Source organism: Cyanistes caeruleus, chromosome 11, assembly GCF_971803275.1.
Source record: "Cyanistes caeruleus chromosome 11, bCyaCae1.hap1.1, whole genome shotgun sequence".
Classification (NCBI taxonomy): Eukaryota; Metazoa; Chordata; class Aves; order Passeriformes; family Paridae; genus Cyanistes; species Cyanistes caeruleus.
The window spans coordinates 1,716,791-1,739,089 of NC_141711.1; the positions used below are offsets into that span (position 1 = coordinate 1,716,791).

The 22,299-nt window shown below is 47.2% G+C and overlaps 1 protein-coding gene across 1 annotated transcript; it reads right to left on the reverse strand.

The window, feature by feature from the left end:
* Nucleotides 1-1,274: 1,274 nt before the first annotated feature.
* Nucleotides 1,275-19,211, reverse strand: LRRN1 (leucine rich repeat neuronal 1). Its single transcript, XM_086846901.1, has 2 exons — nt 18,863-19,211; nt 1,275-5,112 (listed from the first exon to the last, which is right to left on the reverse strand). The coding sequence occupies exon 2, from the start codon at nt 4,876-4,878 to the stop codon at nt 2,728-2,730; it is 2,151 nt and encodes a 716-aa protein (XP_086703027.1). The 5' UTR covers nt 4,879-5,112; nt 18,863-19,211; the 3' UTR covers nt 1,275-2,727.
* Between the last annotated feature and the right edge of the window lie 3,088 nt (nt 19,212-22,299).

The following is a 22,299-nucleotide window of genomic DNA, read 5'->3' on the forward strand; positions in this document are numbered from 1 at the left end:
CCAGCACTCCTGGCTGGAGACTGCTGAGCTCAGTGAGCTCTGTGCCCCTCCGTGGCCATGTGGCCCTGTCACCTCTGTTTTCTGCTGCCCAGATCTGCACAGACAGCCTGCTGAACACAGATCTGCCCACACACACACAGTCAGAGGTGCTGTGGGCTGTGTCCACCAGCACAAGCTGGCTCAGACGGGATCGAGCTTGTTTGGGATCAAGGATAGGAGGTGGGGATGGAGGAGAGCAGGATGGCTCCTCTGGAGCGCAGCCCCATGCACAGGTTAGCTTTTATGGTCATTGAGGAACCAAAAGTGATGTTTTCTCCACCAGTTTGGTGGGAGGTTCAGGTAGAGCTGTGTGATCCCAGGAAAATGCTGCAGGACATTGAGATGATGGAAAAGGGGCCTTGCTTTGCACCTTCTTCTGACACCTGTTCCATTAATTGTCTTCCAAAGACAAATTTAACATGTCATGCAAGCTGAAAGCCAACATTCTGTGGCCAGCCTTGTCCTCAGTGTCCTTTTCTCTGGCTAAAGTAGTGAACATTTACTGCAGAAGAGATCTCAGTTAAATTCATCGTGCCTGCAGCTGTAAGGTTAGACTAGGCTATAGCCAAGATGGTAATTACTGCTCTGAAGCCCTTCTGGAGAAGGCAACATGAGGAAATGTCCCATTAACATTAAAAACAAACCCAGGAGAAGGGTGATGAAGAAATGCTTTCACTCTGTTGCTTTTCCATGATCAAAAGACACTTGCCTAGCCTCAAAATCTAACTGTCACATGATTAAAAATGTATGAGATCTCCTGAACATAGGAAAGATGGTGTGAAATTGATTGAAATGCGTAATTAAGACCTTCACCTCATGTGGAAACACAAGACCAGTGGGGCAGGTTGTCCAAGGGATGGACTCAGGGTTTTGTACCAAGGCAGCTGATTAGTCAAACAATGCTGGTAGCTTTCCAGTTTTATACAAGGAAAAAGAAGTTTGAAGCTTATCTGTAAATTTTGAGGGGTCTTGGGTATATTTGAGAAGCCAATGAGTTAAAAAAACTTCACACAGCCCCAGGCACATCGGTTATTTGAACAAGGAAATTTTACTTACCAAGAACTTATTTGCTGTGTAAAAATGTGTAAGAATTGCACACTGAAAGTGTGGAAAGTGCTGTGCTTGTTGCTGAGGGGTGCAGTGTGATGTGGCCATGTGTTCACAGAGCCCACCCTGCTCATGACTCACGTGCAGAACTTCCAGGGATTCAGAAAAGACAACGGACAACGCTTCCATAGGTTCAACTGTAAATGATGCCTTTATATCGTACCCAGTGCACACACAACACTGCTGCTCTCCTTTACCACAGGAATTCAGGAAAATACTCAGAATACCGATTCATTTTAAGCCTGTAAAAAATACAGTTCAGTATTGGACCAAATGTAGCTGTAGTTTTAATCTTAATTTCTGCTTTTGGAGGAACATTAATCCAAATATTTTTTTTATTTTTTTTTTTCAAGTATGTTCCAAGATTCAACTGGTTTATTTCAGTTTGGTAGCACTGAGGTTTTTTTTTTTTGTCCTAACTGATGGTAATGACAGCTAAATGTCAGCTTCATTTCTATTTTAGCTCAGGATATAAACAGAAAAGTATACAAAAAGGAAAAAGTCCTGTTACACACTGTGAATTCTTCTTGCTGTGTACCCTACACCGAACAGTTTTGATTCTGCATGTGACTCTCAGTCCAAAAGCCATGCTGAGACATTTTTCTCAATAAATTATTTTCCATATTTTGCCCTCTTAAGTGCAGAGAAAACCCTGCTATTAACATAAATGCATAAAAAACCTGAACCTGGAACTTCATTCCATCAAGAAAAACCCCCCACGATATTTTTATATAACATTTTGGATATATTTTATGTCAAAACATGATCACCAGTCAAACTAGTGACATCTAAACCCAACACATTATTGTGACTTCTAAATTAAAAAAATCAGAACAAAACTAAATTTATTATAGCTCTGCCTTCATTAAACACCGTGTGTTGGTGATTTAAACACAACAAAACTCTAGTAATTCTTCCAAAGTATCTACTAAATAGAATAAAAAGAATAAGAGAACAATTAACATTTAGTCTGTTACATTAAAAAACTGGATGTACATATTCCTATTGCCTGTTAGCTTTACCTAAGCCTTCAACTACTACAAAAATAATAATAATAATAATAATAAAAAAAGAAAACTCATTGTTGAAAGTCAAAAACATTCAAATCAGTTGATACAACATTACAGTACAGTCAACTAACATCATTCAGGGTCTCCTTTTCTCAGGGTAGAGTCCTCAGACCAGGGTCACAAACCTAATTCACAGCAGGTCCAGAACTGGGGGTTATCTCGATCCTGCCCCACGATGGCTTCGGGAGAACGGCCTCTCCTTCTTAATTCAGCACTGGAGTTAGGACAGCGTTAAGTTTAGCACAATAACTAAAAATAAAAATAATAATAATAAAAAAAAACCCAAACCCAAAGAAAATAAACGGAGAAGTGGAAGCTAGGTGAAGCTGCCATTTGTGTCAACCCATTGCGATACGCTATACTAAAAAATCCTGAAATATCCACCTGTCCTCACCGCTCTGCCACGGACTAGCAAAGTCAAAAATACAAAAGTCTTCAACTCGTCGTTTTTGCAGAATAAAGCAAAAAAGTCTTTGTGCTCCTTACTACCAGAAGCAAAATATCCTCTGAGTTACCACATGTAATAGCTTCTGGATGTGTCGACTTGGGTTGGCTTGGTCTCTGCAGAGCCATCCTTGTCTTTTTCACTGTCACCTTCCCAGAGATTAATAAGTGGAGGGTAGAGCTCGTTCAGGGGGATTGAAGAGGTCTTTTGCATATATTTTTTCAATGAGTGGTGGTAGTTTTTCCTCTTAAACCTTTTTGCAATATAAACAGAGACGGAGGCGAGGCTGATGACAGCGAACATGGATCCCATCACCGCCGCCAGGGCCGTGCTGGTTTCCTGGTCGGAAATATCCAGCGCAAAAGCCGCGTTTTTGGTGGTGACGTTGACACAGGATCTCTGTGTTTGCTGATGGATGTTGGACACTGTCAGACACACTTCATAATCTGTAGAGGGTTGTAAATGTGTGAGGTTGTATTCGTGGACATCCACCGGGACCCTGGCGGTGTATGTGATGTGAGGGTTGTCGATCTTCATCGTGGCCGATGACCATTTTAAATTGGACGTCATGACGTTGGAATTGACTTTCCAAGAAACCAGGATGGAATGGGATTCAGCTTGTTTAACGTAGATCTTCAGGACCTGGGTGCCGTCCAGGAGCGTTCCGTTCACCCGGATGGTGGCGACCCTCGTGTCAGCCCCTTCTATGTTCTGAGCGACACAGGTGTATCTCCCGGAGTCCTCCACCTGGATGTTGGAGATTTCCAAGGTGCCCTCGCTGCTCAGTTTGTATTTGTCAGAGAGGCTTTCCACCGTGACTTTATTGCCCAGAGGAGTGACCCAGTAGATTTCTGGCTCAGGTTCTGCCATGGCCCGGCAATCTAAATACACTGTCATGCCGATGTCCAGGTTTAAGTGGTTGGGAAAGGTCTCATGAGAGATCATTGGAAGACATTGTTCGTTTGAATCCTGTATCAGCACCTCCTTCACCTGCTGTCCCCGGTACTCCGGGGGCATGGCACAGAACATGGAGAGAGGCTCCATGAAGCGGATGTTGGTTTTGTTGGAGTTGATCCAGTGGATGACGCAGTCGCACCTGAGCGGGTTGCTGTGGATGCTGATCTCACGCAGGTTTGGGAGGGATTCCACCGTCTTTTGGTAGACAGCGTTCAAGGCATTGTTGTTGAGCATGAGGCTCTCCAGGGCAGGGACGTTGCGGAACGCCAGGCGATGGATGTAAGACAGCTTTGGGTTGTTGGTGGCTTCCAGCTTTGTGAGTTCGGGCAGGTTGTCCAGCGCGTACCTGTCGACAGACACGAGCTCTCCCATGTTGTTGATCCCAAGCTCTTTCAATCTGAGCATGTTTTTAAAATCCCCTTCTTGAATTTTATGAATTGGATTTTTGTTGAGATCCAGGAATTTTAAATTGGGAACTTTCTCAAGTGCAAGCTGAGGAACTTTTACCAATTTGTTGTCGTAAAAAGAAAGACTTTCAAGACTATCCAAGCCTACCAAGGCATTGCCAGGAATGTCTGTGAGGTACATACCTGCCAAAACGAGACTCCTTAAGTTTGAGAGTGGTTTGAAATTCATATCAAGTATTCCAATCACTGGGTTTTCTCCAATCATGAGAATCTCTAAGTTGGGAGTAGAATCAAACCAGCGGCTGTCAATAACCTTTAATTTGTTGGAGTTGAGGTGTAATCTCAGAAGGTTTTTCAGGCCAGAGAATGCGTTTGCAGAGATGCTGCTGATCTGGTTGTGATTTATGTAGAGCTCCTGCAGATTGCAGAGGTCTTGCAGGCAGTAGTCAGTCATCTCCGTGATCTGGTTCTCCTCCAGGTGCAAAGTCGTAAGCTGGGTGAGATTGGAGAGCCCCACATCTCTGATACTTGTGAAGTTATTTTGTGAAAAATCCAATTCTGTTAAATTAAAGAGCTGCTGGAGCTCGTCTGTGGTCTTTGCAATGTTGTTGCTTTGTAGCAGAAGGACTTGAGTGTCACTGGAGAGGTTGCTGGGGATTTTTGTTAACCGGAGGTCGTTGCAGTCAACTGTGGTGGCTTCCCTGTAGGTTGACTGGGGTGTAAACCAGGGCCTGATTTCACAGACACAAAGCTGTGGACATTCGTTGCTCTGTATGGAAGACTCAGTTAATGAATTCATTAACAATTCTAGCACCAACTGGCAGACAGTTAAAACAACTCTAACCTTTGCCATGCTGGCCAGCAAGGGGGGTTCAGCTCCCTGGCCCCCTAAAATCCCCACGGAGGAAGAGGGTGATCCCCTACCAGGCAGAAAATGTAAAGCTTGACGTTTAAGGTGAAAGGCTTGGACATCCAGAAAGGTGGAGGATGATTTTCGGAGTTTAGTGAAGTTAAGAAATTCTCTGAAGACTCCCAGCTGCTCCTCAGTGTTTTAGAATCTTCTGCAAATCAGTGCCTGAAGATGGTCCTGAAAGCAGATTAGGGTAGATGTTAGCTCAGCTCCTATATAGTTCATCTATTATTTAGTTTCTTCAATTTTTGAAAGAAAATATCTGAAAACAATCATTATTTGAGCAGTAATCTCTTACAAAAATCCCAATCTGGTGAAGGTAAATTAGGTAGGGTTTGGAACTCTCTCCTTGGGGTTTACATGAGAAATCTCTCTGAGTGAATTATCTAAAAATCAAACTCTGGGATGGATCCCTCTCAGTTTTACCCTGCAGGAGTTGTTTGAATGGCCTAGGAATGCTGAGGGTGGAGGATGTGCTGGTGAGCACAGCGGGGCCTCATTGTCAACACCCAATCCCTGTCCCCAAGGCTCGGATTTCAGGCGTCTGGAATTAAGGCTCAGGAAGCTGCTGGTTCAGAAGTTTGAAGCTAAATGCTTATGAACTTTGCCAAAATTTATCCGAGTTAATCAAATCAGTTCCAGATAACGGCTTAGATTTAATCCAGCTCAGCACCAAACAATAACAGTAAATTTGATTAAATGAATGTACTGCCCTTATTTCAGCAGCTTGTACTGCATTGTGATCATATGAACCCTTCACCACAATTCCAAATTGCTGTGTAAGCCCCACACTTGTATCTGCTTAGCCTGAAGATGTTCATGCAAGAGTGCTTTTAAATTAACCCAGCTGTGTCCAGGTGTTCTGTGCACCTCAGAACATCTGGGGTATCGTGAGGCTTTGAACGCATATTCCAGGAAAATCTCGTAGTAAAATCCTTCTCCTCCCTTCATCAGAAAATCCCTCTGGTGAGTGCAGTTGAGACTTGTCAAACAGAAGGTTTGGGGTTTTGTGTAACTAAAATGAGCAGGATGTGCTGTATGGACTCCCCATCCCTGGAAGTGTCCATGGCCAGGCTGGATGGAGCTTGGAGCACCCTGGGACAGTGAAGGGTGGCAGGGGTGGAACTGGATGGGCTTTAAGGTCCCTTCCAACCCAAGCCACTCTGTGATATCTGAGAGAATACAGTGATGAAATCACATCTTTTCCAATTAGTGTAGCAAAGCTTCAACCATGACACAGCCCACAAAAGAGGTTACTATATAAAATAATAAAATACAGCTTCTAAAATAGGTTTAAAATACTCCTCTGGACAGTGGTGACAGGAATCCCATTTGTGCAACACTTACTTCTAAATGTGGTCACATTAGATAATGAAATGACCGTGTTTTATTTTAATTATGATGTAGTGCTGAAGGCAGAACACACCCACAGCAGCATTTTGATTATTTATTTTTATATTGCTGTTCTGTGGTTGTGTTTAGAGGAATGGGACCCAGAATAAATCTGACCCTGTAGAGTCAGATTTTCTCTCTGGTAGCTGAGACCTGAGTGAGAGCTCAGCAGACTCTGCTGGAGAGAGGAAAACCAACTGCAGCCCCAACATTCCTTCCCAAATAACTTCCAACTGATGGAAGAACTGACTAAGACTGTATTAAAAAATAAACCCTAAGGGCACTGTAATAGTAGGGAACATGTTAGCATGGAGTGATGAGGAGGCTGAGCTGTGCTGACTCTGATGGATGCTCCCCTCCACAGCAACACATTTGTAGCTGACCCAAACCAGCCAATTCTAGGAAAATTGATGGCATTGGAAGTTTAATTGATTTAATTGCAGATTTTCAAATGGCAGCATTTTGCAGTGAATAACACAAATAACGGTGCTTTCCCCAGTCACAATCCCAGGCAGGTACAGGAGGTGCCCGTGGGCTGTCCCCTCACACAGGGACGTGTCCCTGCTCCAGCTCTGCACCTGGCCCAGGGCAGGAGCACCCAAGAGGGAGCACTGCTCCCAACATTCCTGCAGAATTCCTGTGGAATTCCTCCTGCAGCTTCCCAGGGGATGAAGAGAAGGGAGCTGGAGCCTTACCAAGCTGAGGGCCCTAATGATGTTTTACTACTGCTTTAGCCCTGATGTACCTGTGTGAATCATGTAATGCTTTAAAAACCAAACTGCCTGAAAAACACTTCCTAGGCTCTTTAAAATATGTAGGAGTGTGTCTTGATGTCGCAAAAAAACTCAAAATTCGATCTTGCTTTGTTGAATATTTATATCCTCTTACATGCACGTTACATTTCCTGTTCATCCTTGCTAAGAAGGCATTTGTGGGTTTATTGACCAGAGTTCTGGGTTTATGATCACTGTAAATATATGATTTTACAAGTTCCTAGTGGCTTGTTCTCTTCTGTAGCTATTTTCTACTGCAAATGGATTTAATTTTCTTTAACTGCAAATGTTCTTTAGAAACAAGCTGCATCTTGCTTTCCTCAGTCTCTCCTGGCCCAGAGCAGCTTGGATGAAATTCCAGGGTAATTCCAGTGAATTCTGAGCAGCCCCAGGTGCCCCAGCCCCCATCAGGAGGGACAACCCAAGTCATGGGCTTTGGTTTGTTTGGATGTGTAAAACCCCATGCACAGCCCTGATCAAAGCTACAGAGGCAGCAGAGCAGCCACCAAAAGCCATCCCTTTGGCCCAGGATCCTCAGCTTTCCAGTCTGATCCCAAACACCTCTGCAGTGTTTGTTGTCACAGGTACTGAGGGTGTGAAGGAAAGCTTTCAGCATTCCCTGCCTTCCCTCCCTTCCCTAGATTCGCATTTTCTGCTGTTCCAACACACAACAGCAGTTTTAACAGCTGGTAACTTGATATCAGCAGAAATAATGGCTAATTTTAAGTCAGAGATATGGAGGGAATTATTTTACTGCGAGCTAATTAAATGCATTTTCCATGGCACTGCTCAGTAAGGAACCACATTTCTGTCACCAGCAAACCCACAGCTGGGGGTGCTGGCTTGTTCCTGCTCCCTGAGGGCAGAAACTGGAGCATCATTCCTGTCTCCCATCCTCTGGGGAGGTCCAACTCCTCCCTTTCCACCTAAGTTCTGACAATCAGTCAATACTGAGAATTTGTTTGGGTGAAATCAGGAGTGTTTGGTTATGGAGTAGAAGATCCTTCCTTTAGGTGTTCCTTGGAAAGAGGGGTGCCCTGGCAGCCATGGCTTTACTGGTGGCTCTTAAAGAGTTTGGGTGTGTGGGTGATGGGAAGGAAAAGTACATTTGAACCTCCAGTGCAGGAAGAGGAGAATATGAAGGGACAAGCATGAAATAAACTGTTCATTAAAAGTGTTCACAGTTAACCTGCCAACTCAGAAGAACAGATATTAAACATTTTTGCTTGGTAATAGGAAAACAAAGTGTTGTCACTTCCCTGACAACTGTATTAATGGTCACTATTAAAATTCGCTGAAAAGAGCACCAATCTTGTTTGCACATGGATATCTGGATGCATTTTGAAACAGTGATGCTGCCACAGCAAATCCTCCCTCTCCACAGTTCTGCAGTTCATTCTTGCAGAATTTCTTTTATATTGCAGTAGCATCAGCCCAGATTTTGGTCAGCAGCCACCTGCGCTGAGTGTGCCCAGGTAAAAGTTGGAGGGATCAGAAGCACAAAGGAATTACCTCAGGCTAAGACAAGCAATTTATTCTGCAGCTGCTGTGAGCCAGAAGCACACCCTGATCCCCCATTCCTCCCCTCCCTCCACAGAAACATTTTCCCAGGCTGAGGCTCGGTATGGGAGCTGTGTGCTGGGACATTTCTGCTGTGCTAATGCTCTGCTAATGACTGGTGCAGCTCCTGCATCCCCATCACCATCCTGTGGGACAGCCTGGCATCCCTCAGGAGAAGCTGAGGAGGTGCTGCAGCCCGGGACAGGTGGGGAATGCAGGTGGGGCAGCCCTGCCCAGGGACCTGGAGCAGAGGTGGTGCTGAGCAGAACTCCAGGTGGAACTGGGAAATGGAATTCAGACTGGGATCAGTACAGATCCAGGCTCTGCTGTGTCCCCCAGCAGCAGGACAAAGAGGAACGGGCAGGAACTGATGCCCAGGAATTTCCAGCTGAACATGAGGCAGAACTTCCCCGTGCAGTGACCACAGACTGTGCAGAGAGGGGCTGGAGTCTCCTCCCTGGGACACTCCAGAGCCATCTGGACACACTGGGATGGCCCTGCTGGAGCAGGGAGGTGGCAGCAGATGCCCACTGTGGTCCCTTCCAGCCTGAGCCACCCTGTGACTGTGGGAGAGGGGACACGAGGGGACACTGGAGAAGAGCTGGAGCCCTGTGGGTGCTGCAGGCAGCAGCGGAGGGAGCGCCCCAAGGGCAGCTCGGGCTGGCTAAAGGCAGCTGGGACAGTTTAAGGAAAGGGCTCTGTGTGTTTGTGTGATGGAGGTAAAACCTGCCCTGCTCTGCTCTGCCCTTCAGCAGGGTCTCTGCAGCTCTGCACCCCCGTTTTCCGTGGATAAAACAGGGATTGTGCCGTGCTCAGTGAGCCAGCACCCTCCTTGGCCAGGCTTTAGGAGGGGGAGGCACTCAACAGGAGCATCCTCTAAATCACAGCAGCAAGCTCAGCGCTAAACCCAGCCTAAAACCAGGTTACTGAAGTCAGGCTTGCTCCAGTCAACAGCATCACTGACCTTGTACCTTCTAGAGAAAGAGGACTTGGTGTTTAATAACCAGGATGCTTCCACAGAACGGGCTCCTTGCCCAGGAATTAAATTTACAAGTGCAATGCTGTGTATTTAGAAAAATATTGAGGAATCATGCTTGATAATAAGCCTTTTATAGTGAGGTTTCTAAAGTCTCCAGTGTGATCAGGAAATAAGCTATTTACAGGTCTGGATTGTGGAAAATACAGAAAAATCAAGCTGAAAATGATGACAGTTGAAAGAGCTTGAAAAAAATCTGAACATGGGAGCTGGGTATTAAAAGGAAATACAGAAACAAGGGCCTGTAGGACATGTAATAATGGTATAAAGCCTCAAAACACATCCTCAGGGATTTATAATATTAAAGGTTTGGGATTTTTTTTTTTTTCCTGCAAATAATGCCTACTTTTTCTTTTCATCTGTACACACATTCCATCAAAATCAAATCTGTGTTTAATTTTGGGGAAAGCTCTGGTGAGAAGGCGATTTGCTGTATCTCAAGACAACCTTAGCATGCTTTATCTGTGTTCCTTTGAAAAATACTACTCTTATCTCCACCAAAGAACTGCAAAGAGCATCCTATTCATAACGTCTGTGCTGCAGAAACAGCATATTACAGCTTGGAAATTTGTAATTTATTTGGGCTTATTCTTAAGACTCGCATCTGATACAGTATTTTTCATTAAAATATTGAAGCAAATTTGCAGGAGAGGGAAAAATGGTTTTCATTCATAGACTGCTCTGGAGTGCAAGGGGCTGGATCCTTTTCAGGAGCAGCCACTGGGTATTGATGGCCCATCAAATCCACCACAGAACTGCAACCCAGCTTCTGGCAACTGAGGGAAAATCTCTCACAGATGACCATTAACCACTCATATCAGAAACATCAGGAATAACAGGGCCTTGACAAACAGTGGGGCTGTCAAATTACAGAGGCTGTTTCCTTTGGGAAAGACAAAACCTCATGAACCACTTCACAGCCTTGAAACCTGAAGGTGAGATGTGCTTGTGCAGCAGGAATATTCTTAGGAACACAAATTATTATCAGCTTTCTTACTACTTATTTCTATTCATGGATGAGTTTAATCTCGGGACAATATGAGCTGTTCTGTTATCCAGGACTTGTTCTCATGTCCTGCAGCAAGGGTTTAATGTGAAGGCAAAGCTTTGATTCCATTTGATGGAGAAGAATCCCATCTGTGATCACTTTTCTTGGGCCACATCCTCACCAGATGAAGTTACTTGATCAGATCAGCATTTCTGAGAGTCAGCCCTTTCCACTGCCAGGTTAAGATCCCATTCCCTGAGATTTTCCTTGCAGCTCTTCCCTGCTGCCTGACCTTTCCTTTCCCCTGCTCTTGCCCTAACCCATCCCAGCCCTCTACTTTAAATGCAAGGGAGAACTCAAACCTAATTGCTTTTAGTACAGTATCTAAAATTTCCAGAACATAACTAATATGGGAAGACCTCTCCCAACTATTTTTTGCATGTCATGTATCTGCTGGCTGATGAATGAAAGAGGACCAAAGGTAGAGGAATTCAGCTTTGGCTTCTTGCCATGTTTAAAGAGTAGAAATGAATTGAGTCATGGCATATTTGGGATTCAGAACCACGTGGAAGGATCTCAGCATCTTGTAACCCATGGGAGCACCTCTCTCATGAGGATTTTGTGTAGAGCAGCTCAGAAAATGTCTGCTTCATACTGTCTATCAAAATCAGCACAGTTCAAAGAAAAATCTAAAAAAAACAGAAGAGGACAAAGGGCAGGAAGAGATTGGGTTGGGTTTTGGAGCAGAATTCCCTTTATGTTTTTTGACCACACTGAGAGCCAAGGAGCTTGGCCAATGGAAGCAAAGTGTTAATAATAACAAAAGGAGCACACAAGGAATATTTTTAACCAGGAGAAACAGGGATGCCAGAACTCCAGAGGATTTTCCTGAAGCAACAGAAAATCCTTTCCCTCCCTTTTTGCTGACTGGCTTCTGGCAGTGTGATTATTTTGCTTCCTACACAGTTCTAGATCAAACTCCAGTTTTGTGAGTCACTCAGGATCCCCCACACTTGGGAAAGACCCCGGTGTGTACGTGGTTGTTACTACCAGAGGATGCCAAAAAACCCTGTGCCTGATAAATCCCAACCAGAATGAGTCAGGAGCTCTGGAGGTATTTATAAATCAACACAATGGTGCTGGCTGTAGGGAATGCATAAGGCTTGTTATTAAAAACTGTATGTGCATGGAGCTTCGATTGCTTATCTTCAACTCTTCAATCAAGGAAAAAAAAAGTTCTTTTTCTGGTCCTTGTTACACTCTGTTTTGCTAACTCTGTTTCCTGTGGCTGTAGTATGTGTTAGCTTTTCAATTATTAGTGATTAAGTCTTAAACTGTGTTTTACTATTAGCCTAGATCTATATCTACACTGTTTGTACATGTAATGTGCTGACACAGACTTCAGCCCTTAGAATAAAACAGACTTTTATTGATTTTTTTTTCAGAGTTTTATGCTTATAGAATCCAATTCTCTGTTTCTGAGCTATATATATTTAAATGTTAATAGACCCATATATCGAGTTGGCTGATATGGGAAGATCTGATAGGAAAGATTGTGAGCAAACCATGAACAAAATAAATGGATTTAGCATGGGAGGTGCTGAGATCTAATAGAAAGGCTGTTAGCACCATGACAAAGATCTGGAACTCAACCAAGGGAAGGGATAGAAGTAATTCCATAAAGTGGCCACAGATTTGGGTTTGGAACTGCTCTGAACCAAGGCTTTACTCTGACCTGAGACAAAAGCACTTTCTCTCCAGTTCCACTGCTGTGTCCCATGAGCCATCCCCTTTCCAGGAGTCTTTCTGCTACATGAAATTTGTGTTCCAAAATCCTTCAGGCAGCACTGCCATGAGATCAGGACAGGACAGCTCAGCCAGCCTGGGAGTGTGGAACCCCCACAGCCTGGATTTAACCATTTCACCTCAAGCACCACTGAATTCTGATGCTTTGCTCCATGCAGAAAGCAGTCTTGCTTTGAGACGTTCATGAGATTAAGAAAGAGAAAACACATCCTGTGGAATGTGTTGTGTGTTTAGGAAGAAACCTATAAACTGTTCCTTGAGCTTCAGTCCTGGCCTTGCCCACATCCCAGGTTTTCCAGGGAAGTGGAAGTTTTCATCAGTGAAGGCACTAAAACTGCTGCCTGTTGCAGAAAGGAAGATTTCTCCTCTCAAAATTTTAAGTTATCGGTGCTTTATAGATAAAATCTGTACCTAATTACAGTGATTCATTTGGGAACAATCATGTTTAATTTGTATAAACCAGGCTTGTTGCACTTAAAAGGGGCAGAAAGAGAAATGAAAACAGATTTGTCAATGAACTTAAAAAAAAAACCAGACCTGTCTTACTTGGTGCCTTTTACTACAATGAACCCATTTTAAAGACCTGTTTTCAAGGAGCAATTACAAAACTTCATTTCTGCAACTGCTTGCTCACCTATGGCAAAGATAAGTTATTGTTCAATGCATTTAAAAGTCACTGGTGGCTCTCTGGAACTATCAATATTTACTCTATTTCTGTTAGAATGATGGATCATTTGTAATTTAAAAATTAAACAAGGCCAATCAGTAGCTCATCTGCATCCCAGTAATTGTATGCAGCACATTAGCAAGGTATGAATTTATTAGATAGTTTTGGACTTGCTTAATCAAATAAATGATACGATGCATGAAATAACAGAAAATGAAGGATTCATTATATAAATGATAAACATTTTCAAATTACGAAAAGACAATCCAAGCTTTGATTGATATTTTATTAAAACAAGGTAAAATGTTATTCTAGCAAATTTGGGACAAACTCAGGGATTGTCTGTGAATAACTTTTGGGTGTTTTGCAGAGCTGTGAATCACTTTTAGGTGTTTTGTTTAGGATGTGATCTGTGAGACTCCAGCGTGGAGGAGGAAGTCAGGAAACCCCTCCCATGAATTTAAACAGCCCCACGGGCTCCTAGACCATGAGTGTTCTCTTTAAACTCTTTAAACAGCATAAACTAAGGAGCAGCCACCTCAGGTGAAATTGTCCATGGCAGTGGCAGGGCTCTGGGTTATCTGCATTTCTCCAGCTCGGAGGAGTGTTTGCTGAGCGTGGAGGGATGCGGTTTTGCTCTCACCTGGTGAGGTGTGTGTGTTCCCAGCAGGAGATCCCCAGTCCCTGGGAGGATCAGGGGAGGCTCAGGGGTCCCAGGCTCATCCCTGCACCTTCCCCCATCCCAGCTGGGCTGCTCTGCCATCCCTGCCTTGCCTCTGACACCCCAGAGCAGCCCCTCTGGGGTGAAGCCAGGGGCTCCCAGGTGATCTCTGGGGTGGGGTGTGACCCCCAGGGGTCCCCAGCCTGCCCTGGGACAGTGATGGCTCGTGGGGAACGAGCTGTGGGTGCCTCTGGAGCCTGAGGAGACCCCACCCCAACACCTGCCTGGGCTTCTGCCCCCTCCCAGGCCCAGAACAGAACACCACAACACCCCCTCCCACCAGAACAGCCAGCCAAACCCTGCCAGCTACCTTTCCAAAAGCCCTCGGTTCTCCTGCTCTAATCCAAGCTGACAGACGCCCAAATTGCTGGAATCACCAGAGTTAGTTAAATTAAATACCTGGAAATGAGATGCTGACTGACAGCCTCTGAAATTTCTAACTAAAAACCCCCAAGTAAGGTTTTCCTCCGTGTTGAGCTGCTTCAGGTTGGGAATTGTTCAGGGGAAATACTGCCCTGTGTGAGCACTGAGGACCAAAGGGCAGCACCTCGGGACAGAAAATTGTGTAGTAAGGCTGCTGTACCCAATAAAATAGGGGAAAGAGTTGTTTCTCTGTGGCACTTTTATAACCTCAGTGCATTCTCACTGCAGCTCCCTGTTAAATATTTCAGAGCCGTTACTTAAACTTGCTTTGCCTTGTTGTTCTGTTAGTTAAAAAGGGAAGAAAAAAAGCAATACTCCACTGCAAATACCTGATCTTTAGAAACTGCTCCAGGTAAAAACCAGGCCCTGTGTTTTTAATAATTCAGCCAGATGGAATGTCAAGGAAACACTGGCTTGTAACACCAAATTAAGGTCTTATGAAATAGAAGGTGAAGTTACAAAAATATTTTGCAGGAGAAGTTAAGAGCAGAGACTAATTTTTGTCTCACTGATACCAGACTTGTCCTGCCTTCACCAGGGGGAGAATTAGGCCAATCTAAAATAGGCCAATCCAGTATTTTTCTTCAGTGCCGTACATAAAAAAAGCAAAGACGACATCTAAAGAGCAAAACAAAATTTGAATAAAGTTGCAGGGTTTGAAGCAGCAAAGAGTAAGAGAGTGGGGTTCAGAACTTTCATCTGGGGAGCTCTCAGGCCTCCATGGAGGCGAGTTCAGCTCTGACCTGAGAGTCCATTTAGTGAAGGACTTAATTAGTCAGCTGCAGGGAACAAACGAGCCTGGCAAAGCCCTGGAGTAACTCAGCACATCTGCAGTGACTGTTTCTTATCAAAGTGCTCCTGTGAGTTCCCTGTGCAGAACTCAGGCCCTCCAAATCTCATGGAAACACCATTATTTAATAATGAATTACAAACCAACAAAACCAGCTCTGTGATTTTCTTTGCTCTTGCCCATCTTTCTTCCCACATGTTAATTGCAGAGACAAAACAGAGTATGGGAATATTTGTAGTGGGTTTGCTGGGATTTCTGTTCTGGCATGGGGTTCTGATGCTTCCACCTCTCCACTCTCCCAGGAGCCTCCCAGGCACTGCCAACCCTCCTGACACAGTCAGCAGAAAAACTATCCCAGCTCCAAAGTCCCCCTTTGTGTAGAACTCACACATTATTTTTGGGAAAGATGTGTTTAAGGCCTGACCCTGTTAATGACTTCAGTGCTCTGGAGCACAGCCTGGAATTCTGGATTCCTGGGAGCATCATGGGTCTCCAGGCTGGCAGTTCCAGCTGGAAGGGGATGCAGGAATCAGCCGTGGTGAGGCTGAAACCCAGGCTCCCTGTCCATGAGCCTTGTACAAACAGAGAAGGAGGAAGGCTGGATTTATGTGCTTCCAAAAACTTTACATAGATTTTCTTCAGTTCTGTGTCTACAAAATGTCTGCCAGGAAAAAATCTGGAGCTTGGCAGGATGAAGCCTCACACGTGTATTGTTCGTGTAACTATGGTAACCTACAAATGCCACCAGTGTTTCCATTTCATACACAAATGAGGGGACAGCTGTGGGGACCACATGTCTGCCAATGGAATAATATATGTGAACTAGGATGGCTTGGTCAGAAAATTACAACTCATCTATATTAATCAGGGCTTCAAAGAACAGGCACCTCCGTGGTGACAAAGTGCACAGGAAGACAGAGGGATTTTTATTTTGGAAAATTTCGGCTCCTCTGTAAATATTTGCAGCATCTTGCTACTTTGCTGGTTGAAAAATAAAACTGAAATAAATACTGTTCAACCAGAGCTGTTCTATAAACATCACTTAACTCTTTTCCTCGGGTTTTGTGTCTGATGCCTGATCCTGGTCTAAGCCTGACACAAAGCCAGACCTGGGACCAGGCAAGTCACTCACCTGGGGGAGGAGCAGCTCCAAAAGAGACAGAAATAACGTGGCTCAGAGCTTTGTGAACAAAGCCCCTGGTTTTACTCATTGGTGTCATTAACAGAAATCAGAGCTTCAAAAAATTCATACGAGAAACTAAAAAAAATATTTAAAAATATTGTTCAAATGTGGACGAGCCTCCCTCATCCCTAACAACAGCAAAAAGAAACCTGCAGCCCCAGTGATGCCAATAAATCCCCTTTCCAGGGAATATGAAGCCATGCAGGCTGCAGTAGCAGCAGTACTTGACCGCTGTTATGATTCATCCAAGGTGTTTGAAGTGTCCCTACCAAAGCAGCCGTGAGCGGGGATCTGCCGCCCTCCTTGGCAGCAGCAGCAGCAGCTGCATGCAGCAGGAATCCAGCACCACCGATTAGGAAAAGTTTTCCCTGCCTTCTGCAGTGCCACGCTACTGGATGGGAGCGAAACAAAGGCTGCAGCATCCCCTCCTCCGCCTGCGGGGCACGAGGGGGATTCGGGGATGATGATGATGATGATGGTGAGAGCTTTAATCACTGCTTGTTGAAGTGATCCCATGTGCTCCAAGAGCTGGAAACAAATACACACAGAGAATGATGGAATCACAGACTGGTTTGGGTTGGGAGGGACCTTCAGGATCAGTGGCACCCCTGCCATGGCAAGGACACCTGCCACTGTCCCAGGGTGCTCCAAGCCCTGTCCAACCTGGCCTTGGACATTGCCAGGGATCCAGGGGCAGCCTGCACCAGGGCTCTGTTCCCTGGGAGGTCAGACTGAACACAAGTTTCTTTTTTCAGCCTGAATTTGGACGGGCTCAGCATTTTTTATGGCAGTAAAAAAAGGTCCTTCACAGTTGGCGTGAAAAGTTGTTATCCTTCTATAACTGCCCAACTTAATGCAAAATCCTGTTTCCTTCATTGAGCAGCAGCAGTGTTATCATGTCTGTTCCAGGTAAATGGAACAGCCTTTATGGTCATCACAGTAACTGGTCTATTAATAAGGTCCAAAGTGCCCACTGGGAGAGATCACTTTATATGGACTACATAAAATGTTGTGCAGGTAACTTTTAACTGCCGAGGTAAAAGTTAAAGTGGAGCTGTTGTCCCGGAGCGGTGGCACAAGAGAGGCTGCAGGGCAGGGGGACAGGGACACCAGGACCCCAGGCAGAACCATCCTGCCTCTCTTCACTGCTCCCATCTGGGATGCTTCGTGCACGGCTTTGTCCCTCTCAGTGTGTCCATCTCTTAAATCAGTTCTGACTTGCAAGACTCTGGGACACAGTTTGGTCGGATCCTCTGGACCACAGCGGGGCTGATGCTGGGTGTGCCTCTGCTCATTCAGAGCTCTGTGATGTCCCTGTGGGTACATCTGAGCCATTGGCCAGAACAGGTTTCTTTTCTGGTTCAGAAATACCCGGCTTCCTTTTATAGGGACCCTTTAAGTTTGTAAGGAAAAGATTTAAAGGCTTCCAAACTAGTTTTTATTGAAGGGGCTCATTACCTGGGAGCTGTCGCACAGCTCCAGGACAAGAACAGAAGCACACTGCGTGTGATCTCTCACCTTTGGACAACATTATTGCCCGCTTTGAGTTGAATTCTGTTACTTTCCCTTCTGTCGCCTGGTGGGAAATGCGCACCGAGCCAGCACCGGGGGAGAGAATTAACTTGAGGGAGAGCGAAAATCGCAGGGGAACATCTGTTGTGCGGCCCCGGCAGGGCTGAGCCGCCGGCACAATGCGCCTCGCTGCCGTCCCTGCTCTGCCAGGGAACGGGGGCCGGCCCCAAGCTGAAAGCGCCCTTTGACAGGGGCGACAAAGGGGCGGCAGCGGGGCCGGTCCCTTTGTCCGCCCGCGGCCCCGGAGCCGGGACCGCAGTCCCGGGGTAAAGCGCTGCCGCTGCCCGGAGCTTCCCCCCGCACCTCTGGGGCAGCACACTTCCCCAAGAGCCCCCGGAGCATCCCCGGAGCATCCCCGGAGCATCCCCGGAGCATCCCCGGAGCATCCCCGGAGCATCCCCCGAGCATCCCCGGAGCATCCCCCGAGCATCCCCCGAGCATCCCCGGGCCGGTCCCGCAGCCCCCGGCGCACAAAGCCGCGGCCGCGGGAGGAGGGCGGCGGAGCCCGGCCCCGCTCACACTGCGCCTTTATGCCGCTTTCTGAAGGGCCATTGTCACACTGAAGGCTCCTTGTCTGCTCGCATTGCTGCGGGTGAATGGATGAGGCAGGACATCTGCCGGGATCCGCTCCCATTCGCATGCAAATGGGGGACGCGGGCAGCGCTGCCGCACCGCCGATCCCCCCAGAGCCCCCGTTTACCGCAAACCGGCCCGGGGAACAGCGGCGCGCCCGCCACAGGAGGAGGAGGAGGAGGAGGAGGAGAGAGCGATGCTGCAGCCCAAAGCCCGCAGCCCCGGAGGTGCGAGGCGGCCGCAGCCCCGGGGCGGTCCCGACGCGGAGCCACCCAGACCCCGCAGCCCTGGGGACTCCCCCGGGGGCACCGGGGGCGCGGCCACCGCCGCAAACTTTGCTCCTTCCCCGCACATCACCGCATGGCAGCCCGGAGCGGAGCCCTGGCACCCGCAGCGCTCCCGCAGCCTCCGCTCCCTCCCCCGAGCCCGGCGGACGCACTCACCGCCGGCCGGGCGCTGCCGCGGGTGTCCCCCGGGGCTGCACATCCGCTGCTGCCGCCGCCGAGCCACCGCGCCGGGATGCGGGGAGCGAGGGATGGGACGGACGGATGGAGGGATGGATGGAGGGATGGATGGATGGCCGGACCGGTCGCTCCGTGCCTGCTGCCCGCCCCCAGGACAGCGGGAGCGCCGCCGGTGCCGGTGCCGGTGCCGCCCGCTCTGAGCCGCCGCCGGCGCGCACCTGGGAAGGCGCCGCGGGTCAGCTGATGGGCCCCGCTGCCATTGGCTGCTCCGAGCGCGGCACCGGCACCGGGGGCGGGGCTGGCGATGGACCCGCCCCCGACAGACCCCGCCCCCGACAGACCCCGCCCCCGACAGACCCCGCCCCCGACAGACCCCGCCCCCGACAGACCCCGCCCCCGACAGACCCCGCCCCCACCATCGGTGTGCGCACGGGGCAGCCAGAGCATCGCCTGCATCCATCCATCCATCCATCCATCCATCCATCCTTCCTTCCTTCCTTCCTTCCTTCCTTCCTTCCTTCCTTCCTTCCTTCCTTCCTTCCTTCCTTCCTTCCTTCCTTCCTTCCTTCCTTCCTTCCTTCCTTCCTTCCTTCCTTCCTTCCTTCCTTCCTTCCTTCCTTCCTTCCTTCCTTCCTTCCTTCCCTCCCTCCCTCCCTCCCTCCCTCCCTCCCTCCCTCCCTCCCTCCTTTTCTGTGAACCACAAGAGTCATTTGAGCCTGAAATTGGAGGATCTAAAGCTGTGTCAGCCCTATGATACATTCCCTTTCTCGTTCTCTCCCGGTTTTCTGTCTTGTCTCTATTTCCCCTTCTCTTAGTCTGAAATTATTGATTTACACATTTCCCCACATTTTCTCCTCCCGACCTTGGTCTTCACCCACTTCTCTGGCTGAGTTCCCAGGGCACCCTGGCTGAATCCTCACCTCAGATCTTAGGTACAGTTTTAGTTTGTGCTAGACAAGGAGCTTGTGGCTGGAGCTGTGGCAGTGATACAAAAATCAGCTTTTCTTCTTACCATAAAATCTTTATTTCCTGATTTCTCATCATTCACTTAACCAACAGAAAGGAAACCTGTGGCAGGATGGTGCTGTGCTGCCTCATCCCTGTGCCCTGCATTAAGATCATGGAAATTCTGTGTTCCTCAGCAGGCACCTGTGATGCTTTTATTGACAGACACCCCAAAAGCACACGGGATATTCTTCACTTTCCTGCTCTGCACAAAGAGTTACAATCCCTTGGGCTGAGTTTGCTGAGCACAGCCTGGGTGAAAAGGCCCTGCTGTCCAGGCATGTCCTGGAGTGGTGCCTTCGCAGGAAATTCTTTTAAAGATTGGTTTAACACTTTTCAATACGAGTTAACAATGAGTTAAACACGTAGCAAACGCGGTTTGCAGTTAATGCTTCAGATTTCCTCCTGAGGCGATGAATTTTTTTCTGAGAGCCCAGAAGGTCACTTGGGTAACAGAAAAAGTGAAGTTTTTCATACATAAGGAAATTGAATTTTCAGAAGGAACTCATCAATGTTGTCCAAAAGGACACTTTTCCTTTCACAGGGGCTGTTCTCATCTGTCTGGATGTTCCTTTCCCATCTATCACTTACTCCTGATGAGGAAATAGTGCAACAGCAGATGCATCTTGGAAAACCCAGGCTTCAGATCTTTGTTTCAGAGCAGGGAATTTATTTTCAATTTCTTAGGTGTAGATCCATCCTTAAAAGGCATAAACCTGATGGACCTAAAACCTCCCTGCAAACAAAAAAGGAGGAGAAATACAGCAAGCATTAAAATTTTACAGTCTTAAGCTGGTGTCTTCATTTCTAGGCAGTTTTCACAACATCAAAACACCAGGAATGAGAATAATGTTGAGATGGAAGTTAAAACATCTTTCATTCCTGCTGGCTGCAGATGAGTGTTTAGTGCAGGAAGGAGCCAAAGGAGTTGATGGCTCAGCCAGGCTTTCTCCCCCAGGCTGTGAGGTACCAGCAGCTCAGGAGGAGCTGCAGGACCTCTGCAGTTCGGGGAAGGTTTGCACTGGGGCAGAAGCACGGTGCATTTTCCTCTCTGTCATCTCCCATGATCTTCTGGAGGTGCAACCTCTGCCAACCCTTTCCTGCTGGGCAGAACTGAGTGCTCTTCCAAAACATTCCTGCTCAAGCAGCCTTAAAAGAGAAGGTCCCAGGAAAGATTTCCCACTGTTTGGGCATTTTGATTGCCTCTTTGTTCTCATCTCTCCTCCTGTGTCCTCTGGCTTCATCCCCTTATTCCTCCATTGTGTTTATTTTCAGCTGCTTTCCTGGTTCATCTCTGTCCCTAAAGTGCTGTGAAAGGAGTGTGACATTGCTGCTGTTCCCTGCCCACTCCTGGTCCTGCCCCAGACCTGTCTGCAGCTCTGGGACAGACCTGGTTTGGATCTGTGCAGTGCCTGGCATTTGGGGCAGCAGGCCTTTAAACCTTTAAGAGGGTCTAACTAACTTAAATAATAAAACAAGAGAGCCTTGGGTGACCTGTCACGCACGTCCCTGCCTTTTCTCTCTGGAGCAGACATCCTGCCATTAAGCTGCTTAACATCCTGAGTGTGTGCATAATCCATTTCCCTGAACTGTGCCACGGGATCCTAGTGTGCCATTCTATCCACAAATGCAAACTGGGAAGGGGCAGCACGTGGGAGTGACAGCTAGGAGGGAAATAAAAGAGAGGTAAAAATCTTGCTCTGTCCAGAGAGCAGCAGGTCCTGGTGGTTGGGAGATTGGAATAAGCCTGTGGACTCGGTTTGGAACAGTCAGAATATTTTGGAGAAGTATGACTCTTGCTGAAGACTGATGTGTGGGTTAAACAGAGAAGGAGGGATTGCAGTTTGTGTGCTGTGCCAGCAGTTTCTCAGCGTGGCTGACACTTTTTCTCAGCCAGGTGAACCCGGTGAGGTTTCTCCTCACTCAGGTTTTGGATGTGGACGCTGATTTTCAGAATTGCCTGCATGTGCTGGATTTATCCAGAAAGGTACCAGCACAGCACAAATTACCCACGAGCAACTGTGGAAGCCAATGACCAATTAGCTCAATAACTGGCTATTTGCATAATGCACTCCCAATTATGCATACGGGTGGAATAACTGCATGCACAAGTGCTGTGCTCATGTGTGCATGGGCTGCACAAACATCTGGCTGTGAGCAGCAGCCACACCAGCACTGCAGGGCTGCTCCAGAGCCAGCATTTCAGGCTTTGTTTTGCCCTGGGAAGATCCTCCCCCGTGGGTCACTGCTGGAATTGTGTTCCATGAGAAAAGGCTGTGGTGGGTCACCCTCCCTGTCAGGGACAATGTGGAGGCAGATGGGAACATCTGGATGGTTTCATGTAGGGAATCCTATAATAAGGAGCTAAAATAACACCCAGCAGTGTTTCTAAAGCAGGTCAGTCATTTCAC

Coding starts and splice junctions, on each gene's coding strand:
- LRRN1 (XM_086846901.1), bottom strand. CDS start 4,878: ATGGCAAAGGTTAGAGTTGTTTTAACTGTCTGCCAGTTGGTGCTAGAA.